This window comes from Bos javanicus, chromosome 23, assembly GCF_032452875.1.
Source record: "Bos javanicus breed banteng chromosome 23, ARS-OSU_banteng_1.0, whole genome shotgun sequence".
NCBI classification, from domain to species: Eukaryota; Metazoa; Chordata; class Mammalia; order Artiodactyla; family Bovidae; genus Bos; species Bos javanicus.
In genome coordinates, this window is record NC_083890.1 from 31,823,089 (window position 1) to 31,838,763 (window position 15,675).

General features: G+C 38.9%; 2 protein-coding genes across 2 annotated transcripts; both read left to right on the forward strand.

The window, feature by feature from the left end:
- On the forward strand, positions 1 to 1,183 carry LOC133236008 (olfactory receptor 2M2-like). The gene has a single exon (XM_061397754.1). The coding sequence runs from the start codon at positions 257 to 259 to the stop codon at positions 1,181 to 1,183; it is 927 nt and encodes a 308-aa protein (XP_061253738.1). The 5' UTR covers positions 1 to 256.
- Positions 1,184 to 10,179: 8,996 nt separating this feature from the next.
- Positions 10,180 to 11,281, forward strand: LOC133236973 (olfactory receptor 2M2-like). Its single transcript, XM_061399314.1, has one exon. It carries the CDS (start codon positions 10,253 to 10,255, stop codon positions 11,174 to 11,176), a length of 924 nt encoding a protein of 307 aa, XP_061255298.1. The 5' UTR covers positions 10,180 to 10,252; the 3' UTR covers positions 11,177 to 11,281.
- The last annotated feature ends 4,394 nt before the right edge of the window (positions 11,282 to 15,675 follow it).

The following is a 15,675-nucleotide window of genomic DNA, read 5'->3' on the forward strand; positions in this document are numbered from 1 at the left end:
ATATTTTAAAAGCTATTTATACTATGTAAAGGAAAAATGAGAACATACAGAAATAACCTGTCAGAGCAGGTTGGTGGAGGTTGAGTGTGGTTAACTCCAGCTGACTGCAAAGCCTCTGCTCTTCTTTCCCAGTCCTGACATACCATGTATGTTGGTTTACCAGGGTACCACACATAGAGTGGGCAGTGTATAAATAATTATCCAGATATGTAATGTTTATAACTTCTTGTGGTTCTAGATACAGAAAATATTCATCATGGAATGGGACAATCAGACATTCAACCCTGACTTCATCTTGATGGGAATTTTTAGTTACACGCCCACTCACATCTTTCTCTTCTCTCTGGTCCTGGGCATCTTCACAATGGCGTTCTTGGCAAACACTCTCATGGTCCTCCTCATCTACCTGGACACGAGGCTCCACACCCCCATGTACTTCCTCCTCAGCCAGCTCTCCCTCATGGACCTCATGCTCATCTGCACCACTGTACCCAAGATGGCCCACAGCTACCTGTCTGGCAGGAAGTCCATTTCTGTAGCAGGATGTGAAGCCCAGATCTTTTTCTATGTGTCCCTATTTGGTGCTGAGTGCTTCTTGTTGGCTGTCATGGCCTATGACCGCTATGTTGCCATTTGCTATCCTCTTCAGTACCACAGTCTCATGAACTGGAAACTTTGTGGACTCATGGCTGTCTCTACATGGATTCTTGGTGGCTTTGATGGGATTGTTGATGTAGCTGCTACTATGTCTTTCTCCTACTGTGGATCCCGAGAAATAGCTCAGTTCTTCTGTGATGTCCCAGCACTCCTGCATCTCTCATGCACGGATACTTCCACATTCGAAACACTTATTTTCATCTGTTGTGTAGTAATGCTCCTCCTCCCTTTGTCACTCATCATCATCTCCTACACACGTGTAATTATAACCGTTATTCGCATGAGTTCTGGGGAGGGTCAGCACAAGGCTTTCACCACCTGTACTTCACATCTTACTGTTGTGGGGATGTATTATGGAGCAGCTATGTTCATATATATGAGACCCACTTCTAATAGATCCCCAACTCAGGACAAGATGGTGTCAGCCTTCTACACCATTCTCACTCCCATGCTGAATCCCCTTATATACAGTCTCCGGAACAAAGATGTGGCCAAAGCATTCAGTAAGGTACTAGGGAAGAGGTAATCTAGAGAATAAAATGGATTAGTGGTTTACAGAAATTTTTTTCTGTCTTAACTCTTCTCTCTTTAAATTCATTTATTTAAAAAAAAAACAATTCAGCAAAAAGTGTATAAACTATTTCCTAAATTAGGCATCAGACTTGATAGACTCTGGGTATACATTCAGTTAATTGATATATTTTGCATTCACTGTACATTCATTTTGGTTTTAAGTGTACTTAATGAAATTCTTGAGAAGTGAGTAATTAAGTTAATAAAGTTTCACTCCCCTTTCTAGAACTAAATAATAAACAAAATTTTCCTAAATGATTTTCCTTATTTTCAAAATCCAAAATCTTATTTAAATGCTTCTATAATGACTTATGCACTGAGTTAGCTACCACACTTGCCTATTTCACTTTGTTATTAGCTCTTTCAAAATATAGGCTAACCAGAGAGGCACAGATATTTGTTCATTTACCAAAAAAAAAAAAAAAAGTTGTCCTATAATAAATATTACTTATTTTTACTTATTTTGACAGAGAAGGCTTTTTTCTTGTGTTTGACTTCCCTGATATACTGAGCATCTGTACACCTGAATAATTCTTATAGTGGAACCACTTATATTCCAGAGTTTTGGCAGATAATACAGTATCATCAACCTGTACTTTGTATATATTATAAGTCTTGTAAGTTTCATGATGCCTGGTTATAATCCAAAATTAATTCTGAGTTCTCTGATGTTCTCTGACATCATCTGGGGTGACCACCATTTCAGACAGGTGATCACAGGCAACTTTGGTCTCTGCTTCAAGCTCAGGAGAGAGGTACTATTACTTTAGAAAAAAAAGTGTTCAGGGACTCATTAAATGTAGTGTCTTGTGGGGACTGAAAACTTTTAATGAGAGTGGCAAAGTTGAAGAGCCAGGCAGTCTAGATAAGTAACTACCTAATTGGCAAGGTATAAAACTTTACACGGTTTCTTGGGACCAAGGGGCAAAGTGCCAACTAGTGAAAGGTAGAAATTATCATGATTAGCAAACTTAAAAGGACAAAGTTGTTTGATTACTTTGGTGACTTTTGACAGAGAAATAAGTCTAGGGATAATAAATATGCTTGGAAAACCAGTTAAAACATAAGCATTTCATGCTAATTAATACAATAGCAGGGCATGTGCTAGGGCTGTTGTGACACAAATGTTGCCTCATATGAGCCTAATTTAACTGTGTAGATGTAAAATCACATCGCTACAAATGTATGTGCATTTGGAATTAAAAATACTTTTTTCTGATGAATCTAGATTATTTCACATAAAAAATAATCTAATAATCATCTGCACAGTTAGATCATAAGAGATCATTTATTCCATCAACTGATTTTACATTAGACATCATTGAATACGTTGAGTAAGACTAGGATGTTTCTCTTTTTGAAAACCAATCAATAGGGACTTCCCTGGTCATCTAGTGGTTAAGAACCTGCCTCTTAATGCAGAGGACATGGGTTAGATCCCTGGTCTGGGAACTGGTATCCCACATACTGTGAGGCTACTAAGCCCTTGTGCCACAACGATTGAGCCTGTGCACAACAAGGAAGACCCAGCACAGCCAAAATAAATAAATTATAATGTTTAAAAAAAAAGATGAGAAAGCAACACTGTGTAATTCTCATGAAACATCTAATCAAGCTTCAAAGGCACTAAATAACTAAATTAGCAAATAGTAATATTGAAATATATTGTTACTCCTAGCATTAACTTATTATTTTGAAAAGTGTTTTACATTTTAAAATATTTTAATGATACGTGGTAAAAAGGGAATGATAAAATAAATATGCAGATATCCCACACAGAAGATATTTTATCTTAACCTGATGACTGTATTTCTTTGCCTATTTTTAATGACACTACATTTCAGCTAGAGTCGATGCCCTGTGTGTAATTCCCCACAATCATACCATTCACTTCTTACCTTCCCTGCCATAATCACAGACTTGAATTTGTGGTTAAATATTTCCAACAATGATATTATATTTTGCTGAATGTATTCATAAAAATTATACAATGTGATTCAGAGATATTTATACTTTATACATTAGTTGTTATACTCTACACATAATTCTTCAACTTGCATGTTGAATCAAGTTCATTCATGTCAATTTTTAAGCACTTGTACAATATCCCACTGGATAAATTTAACATCAACTTATTTCTGCATGCTCCTATTGATGAATATTTGGGTTGATATACATTCTACATCATTACAAATAACAATTGCAATGAATTAAAAGGCTCTCTGGTATCCATTCTCTGAAGATTAGAAATAACAGTGGGAGATATTTCCATGGACAAAGGACTCTACTGAGCAGGCATGATTTTATGGATAGTGGGTCAGATAATACCCAACAAGCAGAAGCTCAGATCACATGACCATTTTTTGTGTTCCATTGTGTAGCATTAAATCTCTACAAAGCCTAGTAAACCATGAGGAGCTTCTCAAGTATTATTTCCATAGAATTGACAGAGGATCCACAGAGCATCAACATAGATCCTTTATGCACCATTGGATCTGGTATCACAAAGTCCAGTTACAAAGCAACTTGCTCAATATTCTGAATCAGCTACAAAGGAGCTTAATGTACTTGGGGACTGAGATGAAATGAATAGGAAGAATTTTAGTAAGCCTCCACCTACCCCTCATTTATCACTTATAGGGAGGAACTGTCCAACTATTCTTATTTATAGTGTTATTGGAGCTTCTGAGTATTTACTGGAAGACTCCTCCCATGGATCCTTCTCAAGGAAATAATATATGATTTCACATTTCCTGGTGATTGGAGGAACTAACACACCTCCCCAAACTGTTCAATTGATGATAAGTTTCAGGAATTTGAATCTGAGTTTCAAAGACTAGGGTCAGGCAGGAAATTTTAGGGGAAGTGGACCAGAGAGACAAATAAAAACTTAATCATTGTTGAGTGAAACTGAATGTTTGAATCACTACTGCATAAGGAAAGATAAATCAATAGTGACTAGTGATGTCTATTTTAAGACATGTGTGGCCATTTGGGGGCTTCCCTGGTGGCTCAAATGGTAAAGAATCTTCCTGTAATGCAGGAAACATAGGTTTGATCTCTGGGTCAGGAAGATACTCTGGAGAAGGGAATGGCTACCCACCCTAGTATTCTTGCCTGGAGAATTCCATGGACAGAGGAGCCTGCAGGCTACAGTCCATGTGGACACAAAGAGTTGGACATGACTGAGAGACTAATTCTTTCACTTGAATGTTTGAAATACTTCCCCCAAAATAATAGTAATAAAGTGGTACAAACAGGAAAACGCTTCATTACCTAATTAATTTTCTCAGGTTCTATGCTTATGAGTTAGCAAATAACTCTGCTCCTTTTCTTAGCCATAGTAAAGCAAAATATCTCTGGCAGCAAGCCTATGCATCATGTGAAAGCTATTTAATGAAGAACAAGCATATTTTGGGCTTATTAGTATCTTAACCTAAAAGTGTCAACTAACAAAAAAAAGTATGAGTAACTAAAAAAGCTTATTGAATAAGTTTTGCCATGAAATAGAGAACAGTAGCATACAGATGGGGAAAGAATGGAAACAGTGACAGACTATATTTTCTTGGGCTCCAAAATTACTGCAGATGGTGACTGCAGCCATGAAATTAAAAAACACTTTCTCCTCGGAAGAAAAACTATGACCAACCTAGACAGCATATTAAAAAGCAGAGAGATTACAAAGGCAAAGGAGAAAAGGAGAGATATACCCATTTGAAAGCAGAGTTCCAAAGAATAGCAAGAAGAGATAAGAAAGCCTTCCTCAGTGATGAGTGCAAAGAAATAGAGGAAAACAACAGAATGGGAAAGACTAGAGATCTCTTCAAGAAAATTACTGATACCAAGGGAACATTTCATGCAGAGATGGCTCAATAAAGGACAGACATGGTATGGACATAACAGAAGTAGAAGATATTATGAAGAGGTGGCAAGAATACACAGAAGAACTGTACAAAAAAGATCTTCATGACCCAGATAATCATGATTGTGTGATCACTCACCTAGAGCCAGACATCCTGGAATATGAAGTCAAGTGGGCTTTAGGATGCATCACTACAAACAAAGCTAGTGGAGGTGATGGAATTCCAGCTGAGCTATTTCAAATCCTAAAAGATGATGTTGTGAAAGTGCTGCACTTAATATGCCAGCAAATTTGGAACACTCAGCAGTGGCCACAGGACTGGAAAAGGTCCGTTTTCATTCCAATCCCAAAGAAAGGCAATGCCAAAAAATGCTCAAACTACCACGTAATTGCACTCATTTCACATGCTAGTAAAGTAATGCTCAAAATTATCCAAGCCAGGCTTCAGCAATACATGAACCATGAACTTCCAGATGTTCAAGCTGGTTTTAGAAAAGGCAGAGGAACCAGAGATCAAATTGCCAACATCCGCTGTATCATTGGAAAAGCAAGAGAGTTCCAGGAAAACATCTATTTCTGCTTTATTGACTATGCCAAAGCCTTTGACTGTGTGGATCACAACAAACTGTGGAAAATTCTGAAAGAGATGGGAATACCAGATCATCTGACCTGCCTCTTGAGAAATCTGTATGCAGGTCAGGAAGCAACAGTTAGAACTGGACATGAAAACAACAGACTGGTTCCAAATAGGAAAAGGAGTTCGTCAAGGCTGTATATTGTCACCCTGTTTATTCAACTTATATTCAGAGTAAATCATGAGAAATGCTGGATTGGATGAAGCACAAGCTGGAATCAAGATTGCCAGGAGAAATATCAATAACCTCAGATATGCAGATGACACCACCCTTATGGCAGAAAGTGAAGAACTAAAGAGCCTCTTGATGAAAGTGAAAGTGGAGAGTGAAAAAGTTGCCTTAAAGCTCAACATTCAGAAAACTAAGATCATGGCATTCGGTCCCATTACTTCATGGCAAATAGATGGGGAAACAGTGGAAATAGTGGCTGAATTTATTTTTTTGGGGCTCCAAAATCACTGCAGATGGTGACTGCAGCCATAAAATTAAAAGACGCTTACTCCTTGGAAGGAAAGTTATGACCAACCTAGATAGCATATTAAAAAGCAGAGACTTTACTTTGCCAACAAAGGTCTGTCTAGTCAAGGCTATGGTTTTTCCAATAGTCTTGTATGGATGTGAGAATTGGACTATAAAGAAAGCTGAGGGATGAAGAATCGATGCTTCTGAAATGTGGTGTTGGAAAAGACTCTTGAGAGTCCCTTGAACTGCAAGATCAGTCCTGACCGTTCATTGGAAGGACTGATGTTGAAGCTGAAACTCCAATACTTTGGCCACCTGATAAGAAGAGCTAACTCACTGGAAAAGATCCTGATGGTGGGAAAGAGTGAAGGCAGGAGGAGAAGGGGACATCAGAGGATGAGATGGTTGGATGGCATCACCAACTCAGTGCACATGAGTTTGAGTAAACTCTGGGAGTTGGTGATGGACCGGGAGGCCTGGCATGCTGCGGTCCATGAGGTTGCAAAGAGTCGGACACGACTGAGTGACTGAACTGAATTGAACTCTAGTTTAGAGAATAAGCCATTATACAAAATAATAGGATAAAAATTAAAAAGGAAATTAATATCTGTTTTATGGACCAAATTGTGTCCCTCAAATTTTATATGTTGAAATCCCAATAACTCAGAATGTGGCCTTATATGGAGATATGGTCCTTACAGAGGTAATCAAGTTAACAGGAGATCACTAGGGTGAGTGTTAATCCAAATGACTAGCATCCTTATAAAAAGAGGAAATATGGAAACAGACACAAACACAGCAAGATTGCCATGTGAAGATGAGGGAATATATTAGGGTTATTTTCTACAAGCCAGGGAGTACTAAAGATTGCCAGCAATCACCAGAAGCTAGGTGAGAGGCATATAACTGTTTCTTCCTTGTAGTTCTCAGGAGGAACCAGTTTTGCTGACTCCTTGAAGTGACATTTCTAGCCCAGAATTGTGAGACAGTAAGTTTTTATTGTTTAGTACTCCTAGTTTTTGATAACTTGTTATGGTAGTATAACAAATATAATACAATTAAATGCCAAAAGTGTGATTATAGTAATAATGTTTGAGATAGCTGAAGCTGTTATTTTCTGAATTCATATTTTGGATTAAGCTTTATGTTGAGTAATTTATAAAAGTAATCTTCTGTAATTCTTGCAACAATCCTGAGAGACAGATATTAGTCTCACTATAGATTTTATTTTTAAACAATAGAGAAATCTTAATAATATCACTGTTGGCAGTACAGCAGTGATTGAAACTCAGATATGTCTAATCTCAAAATGGATGTCCCTGATCAGCACTTTGCATCACTTCTGGGAAAGAGCAGTAGAAGGAGCCACATGATTGAGTTTAGTAAGTTGGGAGCATATTGTCTATCAAAATGCAATAGAGTTCATGGGATGATGCCATTATTCTAGAGGTGGAATAAAGAAACAAACTGAAAATGTTGCAGTGGCTTGAAAAATGAAGCATTACTGTTCATGAAGGAAGTATGTTGAGACCTCACATCAGAAAATATGGATGAATGTAGAATTGTCAGAGTTTATGATGAAAAATTATGAGAAGAAACCTCTTGAGATGGTGGATATAACTTCTGGTGCAGTAGCCCAAGCCTCAATATAAATAGCTGCTATTTGTTCTGAGAATTTGGAACTTGTGGAGGATTTTAAAGAGGAGAGTGACATAACTCAATGGTATTAAAAAGAGTAATCAGAGAATATTTCATCCAGGGGATGGGAAATGATAGACTTACTTTACTGAAAATTGAATGATGCTTCTGGGAAAACAGAAGAAATTTTCAGAAGTAGTGTACCTTTCCAAAAGAGACCAACTTATCTCTATATGAAATACCATGAGAAGGTCCTCTTTGAAGCAGGAAGATGGACTACAACAATGGTTCTCAAACATTAGCCAGCATCTAAATCACTTGCAGGCTTATTTAAACATCGTTTTGATTCAGTAGGTCTGGTGGTACCTGGGAATGTGCATTTTGAAGCACACGGAATCTTTGTCCTTCAAAAGGCATGAGGAAACTTAGGTTGAGGTTAAGTTGATCAGGGTTCTAAATTAGTATTAGTGTCTAAGTAGAGTAGACCAAAGCACATTATAGCCCTCATAGTCTCCTACCACAAACCACACACATGAATGCTGATTTCACCACAAAATAGTGAAGGAAGGGCAATCCAGAATGGACATGCAATCTCCAGAGCAAGAAGAGTGACAGTAGAAGAAAACAGGAAAGATACTGTTTGCAAATGATACCCACAGTGCAATGATGGGTCACCTGCCACAGTCCAACATCAAAACAGGAGATGTAGTCTCTGGATAATAGAATTGCATACACATTCTACTAATGAAGAGACGAGAGCAAGGACAGGGAAATTTTGGCTGGGCTTGAAAGTTCTAAAACATTGAGGGACCCTCCTTTTTTTGGCCACACCGTGTGGCATGTGGGATCTTAGTTCCCTGACCAGGGATTGAACCCCCAATCCCCTGCATGCAGTCTTAACCACTGGGCTGCCAGGGAAATCCATGAGGGACCCTCTCTAAGAAAAAAAGAATATACAATGGTGAATAAAACACTGATAGGTCCTTCTAATGGACTTTCAGTTCAGTTCAGTTCAGTTGCCCAGTCGTGTCCAACTCTTTGCGACCCCATGAAATCGCAGCATGTCAGGCCTCCCTGTCCATCACCAACTCCTGGAGTTTACCCAAACGCACGTCCATCGAGTCGGTGATGCCATCCAGCCATCTCATCCTCTGTCATCCTCTTCTCCTCTTGCCCCCAATCCCTCCAGCATCAGGGTCCTTTCCAATGAGTCAACTCTATGGATGAGGTGGCCGAAGTATTGGAGTTTCAGCTTCAGCATCAGTCTTTCCAATGAACACCCAGGACTGATCTCCTTCAGAATGGACTGGTTGGATCTCCTTGCAGTCCAAGGGACTCTCAAGAGTCTTTTCCAACACCACAGTTTAAAAGCATCAATTCTTAGGTGCTCAGCCTTCTTCACAGTCCAACTCTCACATCCATACATGACCACAGGAAAAACCATAGCCTTGACTAGACGAACCTTTGTTGGCAAAGTAATGTCTCTGCTTTTTAATATGCTATCTAGGTTGGTCATAACTTTCCTTCCAAGGAGTAAGCGTCTTTTAATTTCATGGCTGCAATCACCATCTGCAGTGATTTTGGAGACCCAGAAAATAAAGTCTGACACTGTTTCCACTATTTCCCCATCTATTTGCCATGAAGTGATGGGACCAGATGCCATGATCTTAGTTTTCTGAATGTTGAGCTTTAAGCCAACTTTTTCACTCTCCTCTTTCACTTTCAGCTTCAGTGAAATCCTACTCTGGGTAGGGAGATCTCAAGTTACTGCCCTTTCAAACTGAAACATAAATTAAAATTCTGTCTTTTTTTTTACTTTCTCATCCACAATTAAATATTCATGATGTATAAATTACTTGCAATTATTCTGAACTGGAAGTTCATCATCTATATTATTGTATAAGTAGTAATCCTGCTTAGTCATTAAATTTGGTACACAAATAAGAGTATATAAATGCAAATGTTAATATATCTTGGCAACAATAGATTATTAGTTATAGTTATTTTACTATACTATATAGGCAATGACATTAAAATGCTCTCTTCCTCTGTTTTAGAATTTATTACATACTTACATATGATAAGTTTATGGATATAATCCTATCTAATAATAGGTTATATGTTTCTCAATGAGTCAAATGCTCTGTCTAGATGCTGTGATTTGTATGTTTAATAATCACAACAACCCAATTAACAAGTTATTTCTACTATGTAAAGGAAGTAAAATGAAACACATAGAAATAACCTGTCAGTGGACATGCAGGTTGGTGGAACTTGAGTGTGATGAACACCACCTGACTACAAAGTCTCTACTCGTTCTTTTCCAGTCCTGATATATCATGTATGTTGGTTTATAAATATAGCGCATAAGGTAATATGTAATGTTTATAACTTCTTGTGGTTCTAGATACAGAAAATATTCATCATGGAATGGGACAATCAGACATTCAACCCTGACTTCATCTTGATGGGAATTTTTAGTTACACGCCCACTCACATCTTTCTCTTCTCTCTGGTCCTGGGCATCTTCACAATGGCGTTCTTGGCAAACACTCTCATGGTCCTCCTCATCTACCTGGACACGAGGCTCCACACCCCCATGTACTTCCTCCTCAGCCAGCTCTCCCTCATGGACCTCATGCTCATCTGCACCACTGTACCCAAGATGGCCCACAGCTACCTGTCTGGCAGGAAGTCCATTTCTGTAGCAGGATGTGAAGCCCAGATCTTTTTCTATGTGTCCCTATTTGGTGCTGAGTGCTTCTTGTTGGCTGTCATGGCCTATGACCGCTATGTTGCCATTTGCTATCCTCTTCAGTACCCCAGTCTCATGAACTGGAACCTTTGTAGACTCATGGCTGCCTCTTCATGGTTCCTTGGTGTCTTTGATGGCATTGTTGATGTAGCTGTTACGCTGTCCTTCTCCTATTGTTCCCAAGCAATATCCCAGTTCTTCTGTGATGTCCCAGCACTCCTACATCTCTCATGCATGGATACTTCCACATTTGAAACACTTATTTTCATCTGTTGTGAAGTAATGCTCCTCCTCCCTTTGTCACTCATCAACATCTCATACACACGTGTAATTATAACCATCATTCGCATGAGTTCTGGGGAGGTTTGGCACAAGACTTTCACCATCTGTACTTCACATCTTATTGTGGTGGGGCTGTATTATGGAGTGGCTATGTTCATATATAAGAGACCCACTTCTAATCGATCCCCAGCCCAGGACAAGATGGTGTCAGCCTTCTACACCATTCTCACTCTGATGCTGAATCCCCTTATATACAGCCTCCAGAACAAAGATGTGGCCAAAGTATTCAGTAAGGTACTAGGGAAGAAGTAATCTAGAGAACAAATTGGATAATGGTTTACAGGGATTCTTTTTTCTCTCATAACTACTCTCTCTTGCACATTTATTTGTGAAAAAAATGAAGCCCCACGTGATTTAGTAACAAATACACACAGACTATATATCTATGTGTGTGTGTGTGCATATATATATATATAAATATATATATGTATTTACATATACATATTTGTATATAGGCTTTCCAGGTGGTGTCAATGCAGGAGACACAAGTGATGAAGGTTTGATCCCTAGGTCAGAAAGATCCCCTAGAGGAGGTTATGGCAACCCACTCCAGTAATCTTGCCTGGAGAATCTCCATGGACAGAGGAGCCTGGCGGGCTACAGTCCATGGGTCACAGAGTCAGACACAACAAAGCATGCACGCATGCTTGGTGATGTCAGCATCCTTTCTACCCCTCCTTATCCCTAAACTATTAATGCATTTTAGTAGTTCAGTTTTTTTTTTTTTCTTGCCTGTGCTGCACGGGTTTGTGGGATCTTATTTCTCTGACCAGAGATCGAACCCAGACCCTCAGTAGTGAAAGCACTGAGCCCTAACCACTGGACTGCCATTTTGGCAGACAGTAGATTCATAGACAATGATACGAAGTAATAGAGACATCCCAGTTTCTCATATTGGTAAGAAACATCTTGAAAAACTAGAGTACAATAATACAACCAGAATGTTGACATTGATACAGTCAAGAAACAGAACACCTTTGAAACCACGAAGATTTTTCATGTGGCCTTAAATCACACCTGCCTCACTACCTCATCCTTACCCATGGAAGACACTAAGCTCTTCTCTATTTGTGCAATTTTATCATTTTAAGAATGCCATATATGTGGGATTATACAGTTGTTTGTAACATTTTGGGATTGACTTTTTCATCTAGAGTGGTTATTTCAATATTATTTGTTGTTAAGTGAGTTATATTAATATTTTTACTTGTGGTCTTAAAATTGATTTTTCTAAAGGCAAGACAATGTGGAAGCACTATCAACTTTCATTGTTTATTAATGAGGATAATTATAATTTGTTTCTTAATAAATTGCTTGACAGTATCTCATCATTGCCTGGTGTTTATTCCTATGTAGTATCATTATGACAACTAAACTTCACTTTTTGAGTCATTAATTTCTACTTTTCTTAAAAACAGATGATGAAAATCTGTGCAGTTGATTGTCATTGCTGAGAAGTTTCACAGGGCTTATTAAGGCAAAACTTACCCCAATGAATTTCTTGGTATTCAAAAACACAGGGTCAGTTTTTGAAAAACTGCCTAGATTGAAGGGAAAAATTGTATCAAGCTTAGATATAGATATCTATCAAGCTTAGATAGAGATGAAACACAGAGTTAAATTGATGATCTTTTTCATTGTTCTCATCTCAGGGCTCATTTTGAAATAAGTGCTTGACCTGTGCAGGTGCTGTATTTGCTTATGATGCTTACAGAGGTGAAGCATCATATATCCACTGGTCCAGCACATAGAACCCAGGAAGAAGGTATTTCGAAGAACCATGAATGTGAGAAAGAACCATCTAGTTAGGTCATCCATTTATTTCCCAAATGAAGCAGGACTCTGGATAGAGATCTATTCCTTAAGGCTGTAACTGAGATTACTAAGTTAGAAGATATGAGTAGATTAAGCATCCAGATGTATAGAAAGGAATAAAAGACGTACAGTGGGTTTCTGGCTTTAAATGATGCCCAGTAAGAGCTACCAGGGTAATGGTGATGGCTTGAAGAATGCTTAAACAACTTGTCAAACAGATGGAAAGGTCACATGCTACTCTGTGTAGGCAAGCATTTGTCTTACATATAATATCATCTATGAGAGTTCTGAACCCCAAAGCTGCTCCTGCCTCAGGGATTCCTGTAGTACAAACTAGAAACATATAAACCAAGGATAAGTGGGTTATTATGAGGCATATGAACCTCTGTTTGATGCTCACAAAGAAAATATGAGGGTAGCACACAAAGAGAATGGCATTCCCCAAAACACCAAGTCCAGTTTGAAAGAGAAAAGCAATTCCCAGGATGCCATCCATTGAAATCATTCTGACATTTCATAGATTGAAGGACTTCAGGATAAACTTCTGACTGTGTGGATCACAACAAACTGTGGAAAATTCTTAGAGATGGGAATACCAGACCACCTGACCCGCCTCCTGAGAAATCTGTATGCAGGTCAAGAAGCAACAGTTCGAACTGGATATGGAACAGCAGACTGGTTCCAAATCAGGAAAGGAGTACATCAAGGCTGTATTTTGTGACCCTGCTTATTTAATTTATATGCAGAATACATCACGTGAAATGCCAGGCAGAATGAAGCACAAGCTGGAATCAAAATTGCTGGGAGAAAGATCAATAACCTCAGATACACAGATGACACCACCCTTATAGCAGAAAGTGAAGAAGACCTAAAGAGCCTCTTGATGAAAGTGAAAGAGAGTGAAAAAGTTGGCTTAAAACTCAACATTCAGAAAACTAAGATCATGGCATCTAGTCCCATCACTTCTTGGCAAATAGACGGGGGAACAATGGAAACAGTGAGAGACTTTATTTTATTGGGCTCCAAAATCAGTGCAGATGGTGACTGCAGCCACAAAATTAAAATGTTTGCTCCTTGGAAGAAAAGCTATGACTAACCTAGATAGCATATTAAAAAGCAGAGACATTATTTTGCCAACTAAGGTCCTTCTAGTCAAAGGTATGGTTTTTCCAGTAGTCATGTATGGATGTGAGAGTTGGACTATAAAGAAAGCTCAGTGCTGAAGAAGTGATGCTTTTGAACTGTGGTGTTGAAGAAGACTCTTGAGAGTCCTTTGGACTGCAAGGAGATCCAACCAGTCAATCCTAAAGGAAATCAGTCTTGAATATTCTTTGGAAGGACTGATGCTGAGGCTGAAACTCCAATACTTTGGCCACCTCATGCGAAGAGTTGACTCATTGGAAAAGACCCTGATGCTGGGAGGGATTGGGGGCAGCAGGAGAAGGGGATGGCAGATGGCTGGATGGCATCCCTGACTCAATGGACATGAGTTTGAGTAAGCTCGAGGAGTTGGTGATGGACAGGGAAGCCTGGCGCGCTGCAGTCCATGCGGTTGCAAAGAGTCAGACATGACTGAGTGATTGAACTGAACTGAATCTGTTTTTTTAAATTCCTCATTTTAGTAATTATTTCCTGTGACCTCAAGAGGCATTAAACTAGTAGAGAGTAAAGGGAGATGGAGGTGTACAAAGAAGTATTGTGTGGGTGTTAGAAGAAAAATAGTAAGTATGGGAAAAATAAGAAGAGATACAAACTATGTGTATAAGAGGAAAGTGTTAGAAAAGGAAAACATTTACAGAAGAAAGAGAAAGGGTGAGGAGGGAAAGTGGTGAACTCAGGAGAAATGGTAATGAGGAAATGACAAAAAGCAAAGTTAGGGAGGAAGTTTAGCATTGAAAAACATATCACAAGGGAAATTAAAGCCCATCAAAATGTAGTGGGAAGGGAAGAAATGAAAGAAAAGGTGCGAGTACAGTAGACTGGGATGAGAGAACCAGGCACTTAGCATGTCCTTCCTTCTTCCTTGGTGAATTGCAATTATGACTTTCAGCAATTTTCTGCTCCTTCTTCTGCCACCAGGCTACTGGTAAAGGCATAGTGATTCATTTAGGAAGATAAATATTAATAAGTGCTGTTTTGTGAGTCAATAAATTTAAGGCAGTTCACTCATGGTTTTTGGGCTCTGCATGTGAAGCAATTTCCCACACTGAACACCTTATTACTGAATGAACTGGTATGCAGAAAGCTTGAAGATTTACATGTGCGTGGGTCTATTACTTTAAAGATTGAGAAAGAAATATTTAAAGATCAGTATATCATGGAACAACAGACTGGTTCCAAATAGGAAAAGGAGTAGGTCAAGGCTGTATATTGTCACCCTGCTTATTTAACTTCTATGCAGAGTACATCATGAGAAACGCTGGACTGGAAGAAGCACAAGCTGGAATCAAGATTGCCAGGAGAAATATCAGTAACCTCAGATAGGCAGATGACACCACCCTTATGGCAGAAAGTGAAGAAGAACTAAAGAGCCTCTTGATGAAAGTGAAAGTGGAGAGTGAAAAACTTGGCTTAAAGCTCAACATACAGAAAACGAAGATAATGGCATCCAGTCCCATCACTTCATGGGAAATAGATGGGGAAACAGTGGAAACAGTGGCAGACTTTATTTTTTGGGCTCCAAAATCACTGCAGATGGTGACTGCAGCCATGAAATTAAAAGACGCTTACTCCTTGGAAGGAAAGTTATGACCAACCTAGATAGCATATTAAAAAGCAGAGACATCACTTTGCCAACAAAGGTCCGTCTAGTCAAGGCTATGGTTTCCCCAGTAGTCATGTATGGATGTGAGAGTTGGACTGTGAAGAAAGCTGAGAGCCAAAGAATTCATGCTTTTGAACTGTGGTGTTGGAGAAGATTCTTGAGAGTCCCTTGG

Coding starts and splice junctions, on each gene's coding strand:
- LOC133236008 (XM_061397754.1), top strand. CDS start 257: ATGGAATGGGACAATCAGACATTCAACCCTGACTTCATCTTGATGGGA.
- LOC133236973 (XM_061399314.1), top strand. CDS start 10,253: ATGGAATGGGACAATCAGACATTCAACCCTGACTTCATCTTGATGGGA.